The sequence below is a fragment of the Protopterus annectens genome, chromosome 1.part2, assembly GCF_019279795.1.
Source record: "Protopterus annectens isolate FY-2018-M chromosome 1.part2, PAN1.0, whole genome shotgun sequence".
Taxonomy (NCBI): Eukaryota; Metazoa; Chordata; order Ceratodontiformes; family Protopteridae; genus Protopterus; species Protopterus annectens.
Genome location: NC_056727.1, coordinates 200,662,655 through 200,679,009, shown reverse-complemented (window position 1 = coordinate 200,679,009; position 16,355 = coordinate 200,662,655). Strand labels below are relative to the sequence as shown.

The window sequence follows — 16,355 nt, the reverse complement described above, 5'->3', positions numbered from 1 at the left end:
ATAAAGCTTTTGGTCCAGTATCACAACTCTTACTGAACAGAGTAGGCAAACAAAACAACAGCGAAAAAGTCAACTGGTTAAAAAGCTACCTCAGTCTTAGAACTAAATCTGGTACATGGCTAAACACTTCCTTTGAATAAATGTGTCCTGCAAGGGTCTATTATATGGACCCTTCTTTTTAATATCTTCATTCATAAAATGTACAAAACTATTACAAATGCCACATTAGTACAATCTGCCAATAATTGTATCCTGCTTTGTAATGCAACTTATTTATACTCTGACAGTGATTAACAAACTCCCAATGTCTTCTAAATGGTGAAAAAAAAAAAAGAGAAAGAAAGTAAGTATCTTCACCTTGGAATAAAATGCAGTATCTTCCATAATAACTCTAAGCAACATTCCCATGTCAAACTAAACTTCTGGAGATAATCACTGGTGAGAATCTAAATTTTAATAAGTGCACTGACTATGCTGCAACAAATAAATTAGGAACTGGGGATGCTTACAGGTCAAAAGCATGTATAGCAGAACATTCACCTATGCCTGCAATTACCCCTTCTAATACTTAATCTACTTGGGATCCAAATGTGTAAACTGCCACCACTAATTAGTGATGTATGACACTAACATGGGATCTTGATATCTACTAAAAATGGTCTTGGGAGCAAGAGAGACATGGTCAAAAATGCATTTAGATCTATGCAAAATAACTATATATAGCAGCCATTGATCAAGATAGAGTCCACTACGGTAATGTGAAGGCATGTCCCTAAAATTCATATTCTAAACACAGGACAAGGACAAATGTGTTCAATTTATATGTATTTGTTTTCCAGGGTAAAGCAATGATAATTTCTTTATATATACAGTGGATATCAAAAGGTGCTTCAACAAAGTATTAGTTTAATGGTGTACACACGTATGCAACCAGCTTATTGTACAATTTTTTATTTTGTCCCTAACAGATTTGTTTTTAATTGAATTTTACAGGTTATAGGTCACATTACAGGTGAGAAAAGTTTTGAAATGATTTACTGGTCTCATTTTTTTATATCACAAAAACCTGGCGTTTTTAACTTTTTATGTCCACTGTAGGTGAATGTGTGTGCGATTGTGTCTATTGAGATATATATATATATATATATATATATATATATAGATATATGGGTTCACTACTAAATCTTGAATTAAAGAATCTCGAGACTCTGAAGCCCGAAGACCAGAATATCAAGATTCCGTAATATCGAAATTAAAAAAAGGAGTGAACAGCAAAACAGTGCCATGCAGAGCGGAACGGAAATTTTGCCATTCACTCCACTGTAGTGCGATCTCAGAGTTGGTATATTTAAGTGCAGGGGGTGGGGGTGGGGGCTTCTAAATGTTATTGTTTCTTTTTCTTTTTTTTTTTTTTTAATTTCGATATTACAGAATCTCGACATTCTGATCTTCGGGCTTCAGAGTCTTGTGATTCCGTAATTCAAGATTTAGTAGTGAATCCATATATAGATATATATATATATTAGATCTACACAGATATACACACACACACACACGCACACACACACTTTGTTGACATTTTTGGTCGCACAAGGCCAATGGCCTCTTTTCTGGGGATACAAAAGGTGTATTTATACTGACTAGGAGAAACTTGGACAGGATACCAGAGAACTTCCCCTACTCTTTCCAATGAATGCAGTGAGATCTTTTACAGCCACCTGAGCTACCACCAACTCACGCAGGTGGGGACTCCATATGGATCTCAGCGGACCAATTTCAGGCTCCTGCAAACTGTTCTAAGACTTGAGCAAATCACTTAATCGGACAGAGAGCTCCATGAGCAATAACACATTAAAAATTCATAACACATGAACCTAAACAATATTGCATTACCATTCCTGTCTCAAACGCAATATACTCAAAATATTGTCATAAACAAACACTTCATTCTAAATGCATTTCAGTCTTTTACATATATGCTCAATTATTCAAACTTCCCCCATTTACAAATGTATATTAAAAATGCTTTAAAGTAGGAAGTTGCAATTAACAAAAAAATATTAATAAACATAGTTTAAAAGTCATGTTAAATCCATCTAAAAAGACTGGTAAAACATTGATGCTACATTAGTTTAAACTTTCAGAAGCTAAACAGTTTGTTAAAAAAAAAGAAAAATTCTGAACTCATCACCAAGCACTATCAAAACTTGGCAACATACTGTTGCAGTGTGAAAGGAAGATAGCTGGGACATCAGTTACTAGACTTTAACAGCATATGAATCATGTTATAGGTGAAGGAAGACTCTTCTTCTCAAACTCTACTGGACATTCTGTCATAAATGAAGTCACTCAAAAAGGACAGCCATAACACCTGCAGGTATCTATGAAAATTCATTCAGAATGCCAGATGTGCAGCTCATACTTGGGTAGTTTTACAAATTATAAAAGAAAAATGTTTAAATGAATATAAAGTATTTTGTGCTGGCCGACTTTCATCCTGCTTCTATGATCGCAAAACCAAGATAAAGCAATTTTTTTAAATAAATTACACTGTGGTCTAGCAATCAGTTATGCAGTGCTGCTACATATGCAAAGTAGACAGGTAGTGCACATCTGTGCTCCATGCAGACAAACATGCACTGCTCAAAGTTGACAGAATTTCTTTGGCATAGACAAAGAATATAAAGTACTACAAAATCACCATTTTAAGCAGAGTACTAAAATATGTAAAGTCAGCTATGCATCTCTGGAAGGAAAAGTTTGCTCTGCTCATAGTTACTGTCAAAACAATTAAGTAGTGTCTAGCAGTTTCACAGAACATTAAAGGAACAAAACGGCAACAAGTTTTGCCCTATAGCCCTAAACTGTAATACTGCCAACTGTTCTACGACTTGAGCAAATCACTAAATCAGATAGTGCATCAACAGAAATCACGAATGAGGCATTTACGTCTAATGGGCTTATCAGGGTAACACATTTAAAAAGATTAACATAAGAATATAATCTGCTCAGCCCTCAAGGACTCTAGGAAACCTAACAATTGTGCAATAATGCCAGGTTGTGAACAGGCACACATGGTGAAGAAGCAAAGTCAGAATACTGGTTTAAGTCTTCATGTTTAAATCTCTGAACCAGTCACCTGCATCAAAAATCAGTTTCTTCAATTTCTGACAAAAAATGTCTTTTCACATTCCAAATATGCAGTCGTAAAAATACACTTTTATGAAAACTTCACTTACATTTTCTATTACAAATGTCCATTCCTTGTCTTCAAACTCTTCAGCATGAGGGTCCTGAAAAACAAAAACAACACATAAATTATATTCAGTTACACAAAACCTGCAAAAACAGCAGAGCAAGGTCAGTGTTCGTTTTTTACTGTTTTCATCATCTTCTTTCCAGTACGGCTATTGTCAACAGTCATTTTCAGTCTATTATCAATCTCATTCGCTATTTGAAAGGCTTATCTTTCAGTCATGCCAATAGTAAAAGCTACCACACAGTCTGTGACCCACTGGTTCACCCTACTCAGAAGACGCTACACTGGAATTTAGTAGCTTCCAGTGGGATACAAGATTTTCAACACATTCTGCCTCTCTCTCAAACGGCTTTCCCGGTAAAACCTTCTCAAGTACTCTGTGGGACACCATTCCCATTTAGCTGGTAGTCTCCTTACACATCTCAGTTACGCTGTGCCATGATCTTGTTATCCAGCTGACAGGCCTGTGCAGAGGTATGCAACCTTCAGTAGCCTAACCACTGTATTGCCTTAATCTACCAAGACCCTCCCCCATCTAGTCCCTTGTTCTGCTTCTGATCAAGTTCACTGACAATGTAAGCACGACTTCGACATTCAGGGAAACTGGTCAGTACATCAGTATTCTTTTCTAAAACTATATACTACCAGACATCATACTCACTTTGATTCTACCTTTCAGACCAGTGTGTACTAATTTTACAACATGGCCATGCTACACACTACTCTTTCTCACTTTCTTTTATCCAAAACAGTTTCTAGTTTAATGACTCTTTCCTGACAACCTTTGAAACATAAAAACAACCAGTAAACAACAGTGCAAGTATTTTACAAAACAGATTTGTATGATAAGTGATGAAGGTTGCACTTCTAACAAACATGATATTTTTTGTTCTTCCTTCCTAAAACCCTGACAGCTGTAATGCTTGGGCACATATGCTACTTTTTCCTTCTCAACTGTCAAGAAGTCTCAACAGGAGTTAGGTTCATAGCCATGCATCCCAAATCTCTGACAAGTTCTGGTAGCCTTGATAAGAGTAAGGAGTGGCTTGAGAGATGAAACATTTACAAGCAGGTTCATGGGAGATGAACCAATTACAGGCTGCCTGTGTCCATTAGATACATAGGTGCTAAACCAGGGATGAACTTCCTGTCCCCCATGCAATTGTCCAAGTTATACTTAAACTGGGTTAGGGAGGAACTCTGCTTCACATGGATGGGGAGACTGTTCCAGAGAACCGGCAGTCTCTGAGATACATACCTGTCTCTCCAGCAGATCCTATTTATATCACAGGCAAAGTTTAAGTCTTTAGAATGAGTAATTCTGGCGCTGTTTGTTTTGTGGATATGCAACAGGTCCATCAGGGTAGGGTCTAACAATGCATTGCATGCCAGACACAGATCTCCTCTCAACAGCCTGCAAAAGACAGAATACAGTAACAGGGCTTTGATGTGGTCTGCATAGGACATGTTACTTACTCCCTGTATTCTTTTAAAAAGGAACCCCTGTGGGCATTCAAATTTAGGATGCGCTTGGTTAGGTACATATCAACAGGTGTGATGTATGCTGAATATAGTGGAACAATGACCTCTGAGTCTGAGATGGTTACAAGGTGATGACATAATCAAGACGCTTATATAAACATGGTGTACTTTTATTTATTGTATTTATTTATTCTATATTTCTTGATTGGGATAGTCTGACTGAGCACAGGCCATTTTCAGTGGAGACCTAGGGAAAAAGCTCCAAAAAGAAAAATTATGTTTATCTTATTATACATATTTACAATGACAAACTCAAGAAATGCTTATATGAAATGTAATTAAAGATAGAAAGTGGGATGAGTACGAAGAAATTAGGGTAAGTAGGTGGGAGAGTATAGTAGTGGAGGATAACAGGACAGGAGGAGAATGTATGCAAAGCAAAGAAGTTTTAAATAGTCATAGTTAGTGAACAGTATAGAACAGCCCATCTCAATACTGGAAGATTGCCAAATTCCGGTAATAACGGCTACACAGGTAAAAAACGCACTCTCCAAAGGGAAGAATACAGCATCCATGGGGCCACATGACATCCCGGGCTGTGTACTACATGAACTACAAAATGAACTGGCACCTCACCTAAGTGTCATGTTTAATCATATGCTCACCTCAGGCTGCGTGCTCACTGAGTGGCATACAGCTACAGTTATCCCACTCCACAAGGGGGGATCCACCTTGGATCCCGGGAACTATCGCCCCATCAGTCTGACGAGCCTGATCTGCAAGGCCATGGAATATATTATCATGGAACTTATAAACAAACACATTGGCAACCTTAAAACAGTGGACCCCACCCAGTTTGGGTTCGTGAAGGGCCGATCTTGTGTCCTGAACCTTACTGACTTCTTCGAATCAGTCTCCAGAGTCGTGGACGAGGGTAAAGCAGTCCACACAGCCTATCTGGACCACGCCAAGGCCTTTGACACCATCCCCCGCTCTGGAATCATAGATAAACTTACTAAGCTGGGCATTAATCCCTACCTCACTCAATAGGTTGCCAACTGGCTTACTGACAGAACCCACACTGTAAAAGTAGCTTTCTCCAAATCCAGCTCCAGACAAGTGACAAGTGGAGTACCTCAGGGTTCAGTCCTGGGACCTCCCTTTTTTGGCATCTACTTCTCTGAAGTACAGACCAACACTAAGTGACGCTGGCTAACAAAGTTCACAGATGACTGCAAACTGGGAGCTATTATTGAATCCCCAAATGATGTGGATGCTCTACAAAAGGGCCTTACAGAAACAGATGCTTGTTGCCAGAGCCATGGGCTCAAGCTCAATGCCAAGAAATGTACAGTTATCCCCTTTGAGAAAAAACATGTACCCATGAAATATCACATAGGTGGCAGTACACTAAACACCGAAACTGTGCTAAGGAACTTAGGGACACAGGTGGACAGTGGTCTCACCTTCAATAACCACATCGCCACAACAGTCAGCAAATCCTTCTATGTTCCACACCTCATCACTAAGGGCTTTTTATCCAGAAAAAAGGAGGTCATTGTCCCACTGTACTCATCCCTCATTAGACCCATTATAGAATACAACCCCCCATTTGATATGTACCTCTCAAGACATCTGCAACAACTGGAAAGGCCGCAGAAATACCTCACTAAAGGAATCACAGGCCTAAAGCAGATGCCCTATGCTGACCGCCTTAAAAACTCCAGCTATACTCTGTCGCATATCATCTACTCCGAGGCAATCTCTGCTTAACATACAAGGCGGCCATGTCTAACTCAGAGCTGTTGGACATGCTACACTTAAAGAAATCCCAATCCCTCAGAGCCACACGCTCCTGGGATCTAAATCTTGTCATCACAATAAACAAAACATGCTGGAGGGATAAGTTCCTGATCCCCAGACTCCCCAGACTATGGAATAGACTGCCCATACATGTCAAGCAGAGTGCCTCTTTGGCCCTCTTCAAAAGGAGCCTTGATGAGTGGATGGGAGAAAGGAAATTCCCCCCGGGGATCACATCAGTCACCCTGCAAGACAGGGGTCCAGGGAAGTAAATAGTGTGGGAAGAAATAGGCAGGGAATTGTTATGGCTAGGCTTGTATAGGCCCTAGGACCGATAGCCTAGTACCAACCTATGAACCTATAAGAGATGTTCACAGACAGAACCATATATTTTCAAGGTGGGTTTTTAGAATTTTGACAATTTTTTGTGATCTTCTTCATGCCCAAGGTCTGCTGTGATAGAGTTCCATAATTTGGTAATGTAAATACTGTAAAGGGAGTCACCCTAATGGTGTCCTGACCTATTTAACTAAAATAGGTTCCAAGACTGTGAACACATTTTAATATTAAACTATACTAACCAAAGCTGTGTCACAAAGGGAAATACTGTCAGCCTAGCTATCTGGAACTTTGTAAATAATTATATGTCATTCATGAATATTAATATGAATTACATAAAAGTGTGACAGAGGGAGATACTGCCAGCACAGCTGTCTGGAATTTTGTAAATGGTTATGTGTCACTTGTGAAAGTCAACATGATTCATATGCTCGTGTTACAAAATGTATTAGAACTGTATGTTATGTGTATATCAAACTGCTGGTACAGAAGTGTGTGTGAAAAGGGTTTGTACAGTACTGAGCTTAAAGATGTATCCACAGCGTACCTTACTGGAAAAGAACAGAATTGTATATAAACTATTGTAACTAAAGCTAATGTCTTTCGTCTTTTCCCGGTTAAGGGGTGCCACAGCGGAACTCCGGTCTGCTAATGATTGGCAGTGGATTTTTATGGTGCCGAGGTGCCAGCCCGACTCCCAACCTTCAAAGATGGCACACCCATTCACGCACGCACCTACCTGCATATATTTAACCATCATTCGACCGTGGGGAGGACATGCAGACTCCACACAGAAGGTGCTTTGTAACTAAGTAACTGTATATATTTTAACAGTAGAAACTGGCACATAGAATGTTAATTTGCAAAACTTCAGAAGAATGGCTGAGGTTAAGTTACTTTAAAGCAGTGCAATAAACAAAAGATGTTACTTCTCAGTTTCAGTGCAGTAACAGACACAAAGTCTAGAACTAGAAGTTTTTTGTATTGTCTTCACGTGTGGAGGAATGTAAATTATTTTAGGAGTTCCACCATTTGCCTTAGATGTAAGAGAAGTCATTGTTTTATGTGTTTTCACAGAGAGATGCTAAATGCTGGCAGTTTCTAGCAATGGGGGCTTTCACCTGAGATAGTCAGATGACAAACGTGATGTCATACTGCAGCAATATTTGAGAGGGTGGCCTAGTGGTTAAGGTGTTTGCCTTACAAACACAAAGTACAGGGTTTGAATCTCACAGGGGATAATTGGCTAGGCTTGAAAATGGCTCGCATGGGCAGTTAGCCTTGTACTAATCTATGAACCTATATTAATTTAAAAACTCTCAGAGAGAGAGAGAGAGAGAGAGAGACAGGGCATTTTGTATTTGTCTTTGACCTGACAGCATCAGGTGGGAAAACCCACTCACCACATCTGCCTTGCTAGCTCTGTAAGTAAGTTAACTAAGGTACTGTCATTTCTTTTAGATTCAGTAACAAATATAGTAAAGATTAGTTTAGGTGTTTCTGTATTTATTTGAGACTGTCCTGCAATGTTGTTTTAAATATTTCTTGTGATGTTGAACTCAAAATTCATATTTAGTATTGTCTTGTTCTTTTATTATTTATTATTAAATGTGTTTAAACCTTTCAATTGTGGCTGGTCTGCCTACAGGTATTTAAATTCTTAGAGTACTTGCATATCTGTTTAGTGACACTGTGCATGCCACTCCTAATAGCCTTGCTCTTGGTCAAACTACCATTTGGATTAATAGTAAAATTGCACAGTAAGATTGGACACCCTTTGTTAAGGGCTTTAAGGTAGGTGATAAAGAGTTGGATGGTGGCAGTGATAACTACCTTATAGTCTGGGCAAAAAGGGGCATAGCTTGTAAACCCGCACCAGCCTTTCCTAGGTGTGTGTGTGTTTGTGTATAAATCAAATATCAAAGTGTGTGTTTGTCAGCTACTTGGGCAGCGACATGAAGCACTGGTTGGACAGAGAGAGTGCTGGATGTATTGGCTTTGCCAATCAGCTGAAATCTCAATTCTATAGTTGTGCCAGTGGGGAGTCTTATTGGGGATCTGAATAAAGAGGGAGAAAGAAGCTCCAACCTGACTGTGGTCTCTGTGTGCTCTTAAGAGAAATTGCACTTTACTGTGTATGTACTTGTCATCCTCACAGTGTGTACATCTCCCACTGTTGCCAATGGTGAGGACTGAGCCCCTTGATTTCTGGGCCAGTGTTGAGGCGTCACAAGCTGTGACAAAGGAATTTGTCAACCTGGGCTGTTCACCTATTTGTCACCTATCTCCCCACTGTATAAAAGCAATAATATTTCAACTGTTCAATGCCAGCTTATGTACTGTCAGGGTTTCTTCTTCAATAACTTGTTAATATCATTATAAAAAAAAACTTTTGACAGATTACAAGGGGTCATTAAGTGATCATATTTGCTTACATACAGCTTGCAAACAATCTGTCAAACTGGTCTGCTTTTTCAAAAGGTAGACACTTTGTAAAATAACTCTAGCAAAAAATATAATAATAATAATAAAATTGTTTTGCAAGCAAAATTGTGATGCATACACCATTGCCTAGTATGCAAACCCATAGAGTACAGCCTGCATATTAGGTAGATTTGTCCTGATTCATAGTCCATCTGTTGCCCATATGTGTAGCTCTGTGCTGCCAGTCATCAAGAGTTTTGGTGCCATATTTAAATGCGTTCGGAGGTTGGGCTCACTTTAGGGAGTCCCATAAGTAGACTAGTGTTCTGTTCTTCTAGGCTACTTAAAGAGCATGAAATTTCAACACTCCATACTATGCAAGTTATCCTGAAGACCAGTGCAAAAAATTGGAAAGAAATACCACTAGCTAGCTTCATGCACCTAAGAATCAACTCTGTGTATGAGAAAGTACAGTTGTGTACAATTACCATAAAAGTAGATGTTCGAGTGTATTCACTGTTGCAGTCATCACATTTGGGTTATCTGCCTGCAGGTAGCCCACAGCCATCCTGAATACCAGAGTCTTCGGATTTCTGCGTCAGATGCTGTTGCTTCTTCCATGACGTCAGGTCGTCAGGGGTATAAAACATGAGCCAACGCCATTACATCAGTTTTTCTTGCCCCAGATGTCAGGTGCCCCCACAATAGGATGCAATTATACGGTATGGAACACCCCCAGTAAAAAGCAAATACACATGATATAATATATGACAAACAAGAAGGAAAGGTAAAAGTCAAGAGAAGTCAGGGAGCTGAAGGGAGTGTAACCAGGACTGCAATAGTGAATACACTCAGACATCTACATTTATGGTAAGTGTACACAACTGTACTATGTTCTTCACATTTCACTGTTGCAGTCATCACATTTGGGTTGCTTCCCAAAGCTAAGGAAGGGTGGAGGTAGTTAAATAGCATTAGGACTAGCAATCAGGCCCTGTAAGACGGCTGTGGCAAATCCCACTCTGGATTTACAAAAGATAGGCAGGTGGTAATGCTTGGTGAAAGTATGTACAGAACTCCAGGTTGTAGCTTACAGGATGTTCCTGGTAGGGACTCCTCTGAGAAATGTCATAAAGGTAGATGTAGCCCTGGTGGAAAGTGTTCTAATCCCCTATGTGGTAGGTTTTCCATGGTGGTTGCAGCAGAAATGGATGCAATGTGCTATTCATTTGGAAATGGTTTGCTTTGAAATGGCCTTCCCCTCTGCCCCTCCAGCAAAGCTAACTAGCAGCTGGTCAGATTTTCTAAGAGGCTTAGTCCTGTCCAAATAGAATCTAAACTGCTTACATCCAGAGAATGTAGTATCCTTTCCCCTTTATTCTGAGGATTAGGGAAAAAGGTAGGAAAATGAATGGATTTGTTTAGAGCCACACTAGACACCACCTTGGGCATAAAGGATGGATTAGTCCTACGAGAAACCCTGTCCGCATGGAAGATAATGAAGGGTTCCACTGCCATGAGGGCCTGCAGTTCAGACACTCTTCTTGCTGAAGTGATGGCTAGAAGTAAGGCTGTTTTCCAAGAAAGGAATTTCAACTCTGCTGTAGCAGCAGGTTCAAAGGGGAGGGGGGGGGGGCAAGTTTTTCCAATACAAAGTTAAGGTCCCAGGCTGGAGTGGGAGCTCTCCTGGGGGTCTTAAATTTTTGGCCCCTCTAAGGAATTGTTTTAGCAGGGGATGAGAGAAGAGGGGTGGCTCAGTATTATAAGGTGCTGATATGGCAGAGGCATGAATCTTAATTGAAGAGAACAATAGGCCCTTGGTGGAGCATTTCTGTTAGTCTAGTCTAGAATATGAGGTAAGCTGGGCACCGTTGTGCCCATCCCCTGAGCCTGGCTCCAGGAACAGTATCTTTTCCACTTTTCTGAATAGGATTTTCTAGTACTAGGCCTCCTTGCCTCAAGAATGACATCCAGCACCTGCTTACTGAGGGTTGCTAGAGGTGAGCTCAAGGAATCAGCCAGGCTGCAAGGTTCAGGGTTTGAAGCTGAGGATGCAAAATCTGGCCCACCTGCTGGGACAGCAGGGAAGGGGTCTGAGGCAGGTGCCATGGCTGTAGATCTGTCAGACTGCACAAATGGGAGTACCAGTGCTGGCGTGGCCAGTCTGGTACAATCAGTATTGTCCCTGGCTTGTCCTGTTTGATCTTTAGTAGAACCTTCAAGAGGAGAGGCAGAGGGGGAAAGGCATAAACTGAGAGGCTTTCCCAGGTAAAGGACAATGCATCCACTTTCCAAGCTTGACTGTGTGGAGTTCTGGTGCAGAACTTGTTCAACTGGTAGTTCTGAGAGGAGGTAAACAAGTCTACCTCTGGTGGCCCCCATTTGTTCTTCAAGAGCTTGAATATTTTGGGTTTCAGTTTCCATTCGTGTGGGTACATGAGATTTCTGCTTAAGTCATCTGCCAGTGAATTTAGTTTGCCTGGCAGGAATTGAGCTTGCAGGTTCACTTGGTAGGTCAAGGCTGTGTTCCACAGAGCCATGGCTAGTCTACAGAGTTGGTAGGAATGGGTTCCCCCCTGCTTATGTACCACATAACTGTGGTGTCGTCTGTCTTTACCAATAGTTGTCCTGGAAGAATAAGGTCTTTGAAGGCTGTCACAGCATTCTGTACAGCTAACATTTCTTTTTGATTGATACTCAGGTGCATCTGTTTTGGGTTCCATTTGACCTGAATGCACTGCCCTGCCATGTGAGCCCCCCCCCCCCCCATGCATAGTCTGATGCATCTGTTGTTAGGGTTTGGGCAGCAGGGGGTACAGTGAAAGGGAGTCCCTTGTTGTGGTAGCAGGTCTCTGCCCACCAGAGGAACTCTGCCCTGACACAGGGAATGATAGAAATCATTGTTTCCATGTCCTGAGAATGTTGACACCATAGGCGTTTTAGATACCACTAAAGTTTCCTAATATGCAGTCTTGCATATGGAATTAACAGAATGCAAGACGCTTGAAGTAGATTGTCAAACAAACTTGTTTCTCAGGAGTGAGGAATGCAATCTGGGAAGCTGTGTTCAAGCTTGCCCCCAGGAATACAATCTGTTGGGGCAGGGTACTAGGTGTGATTTCTTCTAATTGATGGTTGTTGTTGTGTCTTTCAGCTTTTCCCGGTTAGGGGTCGCCACAATGGAACTCTGGTCCGCTAGTAATTGGCAGCTGATTTTTACATGCTGAGTTGCCAGCCCTAACACACAACCTTCAACGAAGGTACGCCCATTCACGCATGTCTCCACGCAGAAGACAATCTAGCTGAGAGTCGAACAGGACAGCGTCTTACTGTGAGGCGTACCCCAGAAAGGTTAGAAGTCTCTTTACAATGCCAAGTGCTGTAATAGCAACTCTTGACTTCCTGCCTGAATCAGGCAATCGTCCAAGTAAGGGTAAATCTGAATAGGCACTTTGTGAATACCCTGGGAGCAGAAGATAAGCCAAAGGGAAGTGCAGAGAACTGATAGTGCATGGAGCCCGCCCTGAAATGTAGGTATTGTCTGCAGGATTCCCTTATTGGGATGTGCAGGTAGGCTTCTTTTAAGTCTAGGGTTGCCAGCCAGGCATCCTTGGCTAGCATAGGAAGAAGCTGTTGAAGAGTTAGCATTTTGAATTTGGGAATAAGCAGAAAGATGTTGAGGATAGGTAGGTCTAGGACAGAACACCAGGAATTTTCTTTTCTGGGAACCAGAAACAGTCTTGAATAAAAACCTTGTCTCCTTTGTTCTGATGGGACAGGCTGAATAGCCCTGATACTGAGGAGAGAGAGAACTTATTTTTGGGCTTCCACCCACTGATTTGGGGGAGGTCTGGCAGTGCACTTGGGGTTGGGAGTGAGTGGAAGTGGAGTCTGTATCCTAGAGAAACTATGTTTAAAACCCATTTGTCCTGGGTAATGAGTTCCCAGTTTTTTGCATGCAGGGCGAGCTTTCCTCCTAAGAGAGCAAGAAGTAGTGCAGGGCTTGGAAGAGTTACCTGTTTGATCTTGGATTGTTGTGGTGGAACGGACCAGAAAGGATTTCTCACACGTATTATTGAACATTGGAGAGCACTTTGAAATTGCTGAATTATTGGCTTCAACATTGTACACATCTTTTTTATCTACAAGCCACGCTACAGGCTTCTCTTTACTTTTGCGTGAAGCCGTTTGGCAATTTATCTCATTTATCGATACTTTTTGAGAGACAAGCACATCCTCGGACGTTTGTGGTTTTATGAACTATAAAACAGTGGATACACGTTTTATTACACAAGGGTGAGCACTTTGATTTGCCGATTTATTGGCTTCAATACCGCTAAAGTTTTATATTCATGAGCTACGCTATATGCTAACCAATGAAATGGTGTGAAGCCGGTTGGCAAGTTTATTTTCATTCAACATCCTATTCCACATGTTTACTCACACAAGGTAACTTTTTCATCGTCTTATTGAATTACTGTGGTAGCCAAGTAACACAATTCTGTTAAAAAATAGTTCTGTTGGATTGTGTAACCATTACGTAGTACTAGATAACTACAGTACTACGTAAACTACTATTGCACTTCAACCCAGCCGTTTTGTTTACTAGCATTCAACTGAAAAAACTGTCACGAAAACGGTTACGTATACTATTTACGCTGTGTACTGCTTTTTAAACACAGTTAACTACTACAGCAACAAGGTTTGGGTAATTACGTTCTTTTTTCAACAGTAGTGGCTATTAAACAGATGAACTTTTGTTCGCTCAACGATAAAGTAACTTTGGCAGTTAAATAGTGGCTGGGAATTCCGTAAAGTCATTTTGGTTGTTGGACAGTGACTGGGAATTCCACATTGTTCAACGGACTTTTCAACAGTAACAGCTAACAGGTATCAGCCAACGACTATTTCAAGACTGTTTGACTAACATTTACATCGTTTTTAGAAAACAACTGAGGAGTATTAGTTCATCTATTTACTTCTCTGACGTTGTCTACACACGAGTGTAACTTAGCCGACATTGGTTCAGGAATATTTAATTTCCTAATGGAATTTTTCAACTATCAGCTCATTATTTGCTTCATTTATTTCACGTACTGTACAGACAATACTTTTTAATTACTGTTCCATTGTGTTTGGTTTTCTTTTTGATTTATTCAACTGAGGTACACAGTGATACAGTGTTTAACAATAATTTATTGGTTAAGTGTAGCAACGGCTCAAGTCTGTCCAGTTGGTCTAAACAATTATACACATACATATTTTTTTCGAACTTTTTTAACAATCCAGTTTAATATTGTTAAGCAGTTGATGGTTAATTTCTACATCAGTAATTGACAAGTTCATTGAGTTAATTGTTTCTTTACAATTTTTAACATTTATAAAATTTTTTTGTATGTAGATTTGTGAATTTATATTTTATTTTTAATTTTTATTTTTAGTGTGGTGTTTGGTTTGCGGTGCTCAGTACCTGTGGTACTCTGTGTCAGTTTGTTCTTAGTTTTTTCAATTTAGTTTTTTCAATCTAGTATATCTACTACCATGCAGCGGTTATTGCAAGAACATTTAGATATTACTAATAAGCTTATTAAAGCACTGCATGATCAGCAAAACAATGCAGGGATTGAAGGTGATTTTGTCATTACAGAATCACAGGAACAACTACTTACACTACACTCTACCCCTAACACCAGTTTACACAGACATGGGATGAGACAATGTTCTAAAAGCCCTTTAAGGCAAATTGAAGTACAGGATAGAGGGAATGTAGCTGGAGTACAAAATAACAATGTTTCTATTCACGACAACAGACGTCACATTGCCCATTCACAGAACCAGACATCACGATGGGGTGATTCGAATAGGAACATTCCTGCAGATAGACACTTGGACTTAAATGCATTTCTCTCCGCTCCTTCTTTAAATAGAGATGGCCCAGTAGTAACACGAGACCTGGGTACCTTGAATTCACGGTTCTTAGAGTTTGAAAAAACACTTAAGAACTTCAAATCCCTACAGATGGACAATGCATTCTTAGAACGTAGTTTAGAACTAAAACAGGTTCCAAAGGGACTCCTTATATTCAAACTACCCAATGGTTTTGTGGAGGGTACATCTTCCTTCACTGAACTGACACAATTGTTTGACAACACTGGATTGGAACTTCTGAAACTCATTATTCGTAACAACACTGACAAATTACAAGTTCTAAAAGAAAGGTTATGTAGGTTAGATAATGATATTAAGATGGATTTACTATTTGAACACAATAAATTCAGACTGGAAAATATTTTTAAAGATTTGGATAGATTTATCAACAAAGGCTTGGAAATTAAAAACACCAAGATTGAAAGAGATAGTCATGATTACAAAAACAATAGAGCCTATGTGCACTTTAGAGAGTACAAGAATATGAAACGTATTACTCAAAATCACGTTCATTTTAGTGATGGAAGAGTTAGAAATCGGTTTAACTCAATTGATAATCAGGATAATATACACCAAGGTGATGTCAATGAAGTACATAACACTAATCACAACGATGAATGTTTAGAGTCTGATTTTTTAGAACAGCCGACATTAAGAAGGTCGGAGAGAATAAGGGAAAGACAGGGCAGTTACAATCAATACAACTCAAGAAATTACAACAATCGAGGCCCGAGAATTTCAAGATGGTGACATCCACAGTAACTAATGACATTATTGGTCATAACAACACTGAATTATCGAACTGTTCATGCACTGAAGTTACTATTCCAACACACCAACAGACTAACATCGAAGCTTCCAATATCATGAGTTCAAGCCCAGATGATGTAGTCACTCAATTTTCATTCGATTGTGTAATAGTTACACATTTAGGGTTTAATTTATATAATTATACCAGAAAGAAATTTGATAGTAAGTACTTAGATTTGTTCAGTAAAGGGTTCACATTTGTTCCAAATTTCAAGTTGGATATTGGTAAGGTTTTAATTAACTTAAAAACATACACCCGGCTTTTAAATTTAAAATTATTTTTTCAGGATTCAAACAATTCATCTCTGAA

At 39.8% G+C, this 16,355-nt stretch overlaps 1 protein-coding gene across 4 annotated transcripts in view; it reads right to left on the bottom strand.

The window, feature by feature from the left end:
• EHBP1 (EH domain binding protein 1) overlaps positions 1 to 16,355 on the bottom strand; it is a 3,513,379-nt gene that overhangs the window by 2,659,842 nt on the left and 837,182 nt on the right. For all 4 annotated transcript variants that reach the window (XM_044055510.1, XM_044055511.1, XM_044055512.1 and 1 more), the window contains exon 4: positions 3,240 to 3,293. In XM_044055510.1, coding sequence (XP_043911445.1) covers positions 3,240 to 3,293 — 54 coding nt within the window. The remainder of the gene's footprint in view (positions 1 to 3,239; positions 3,294 to 16,355) is intronic.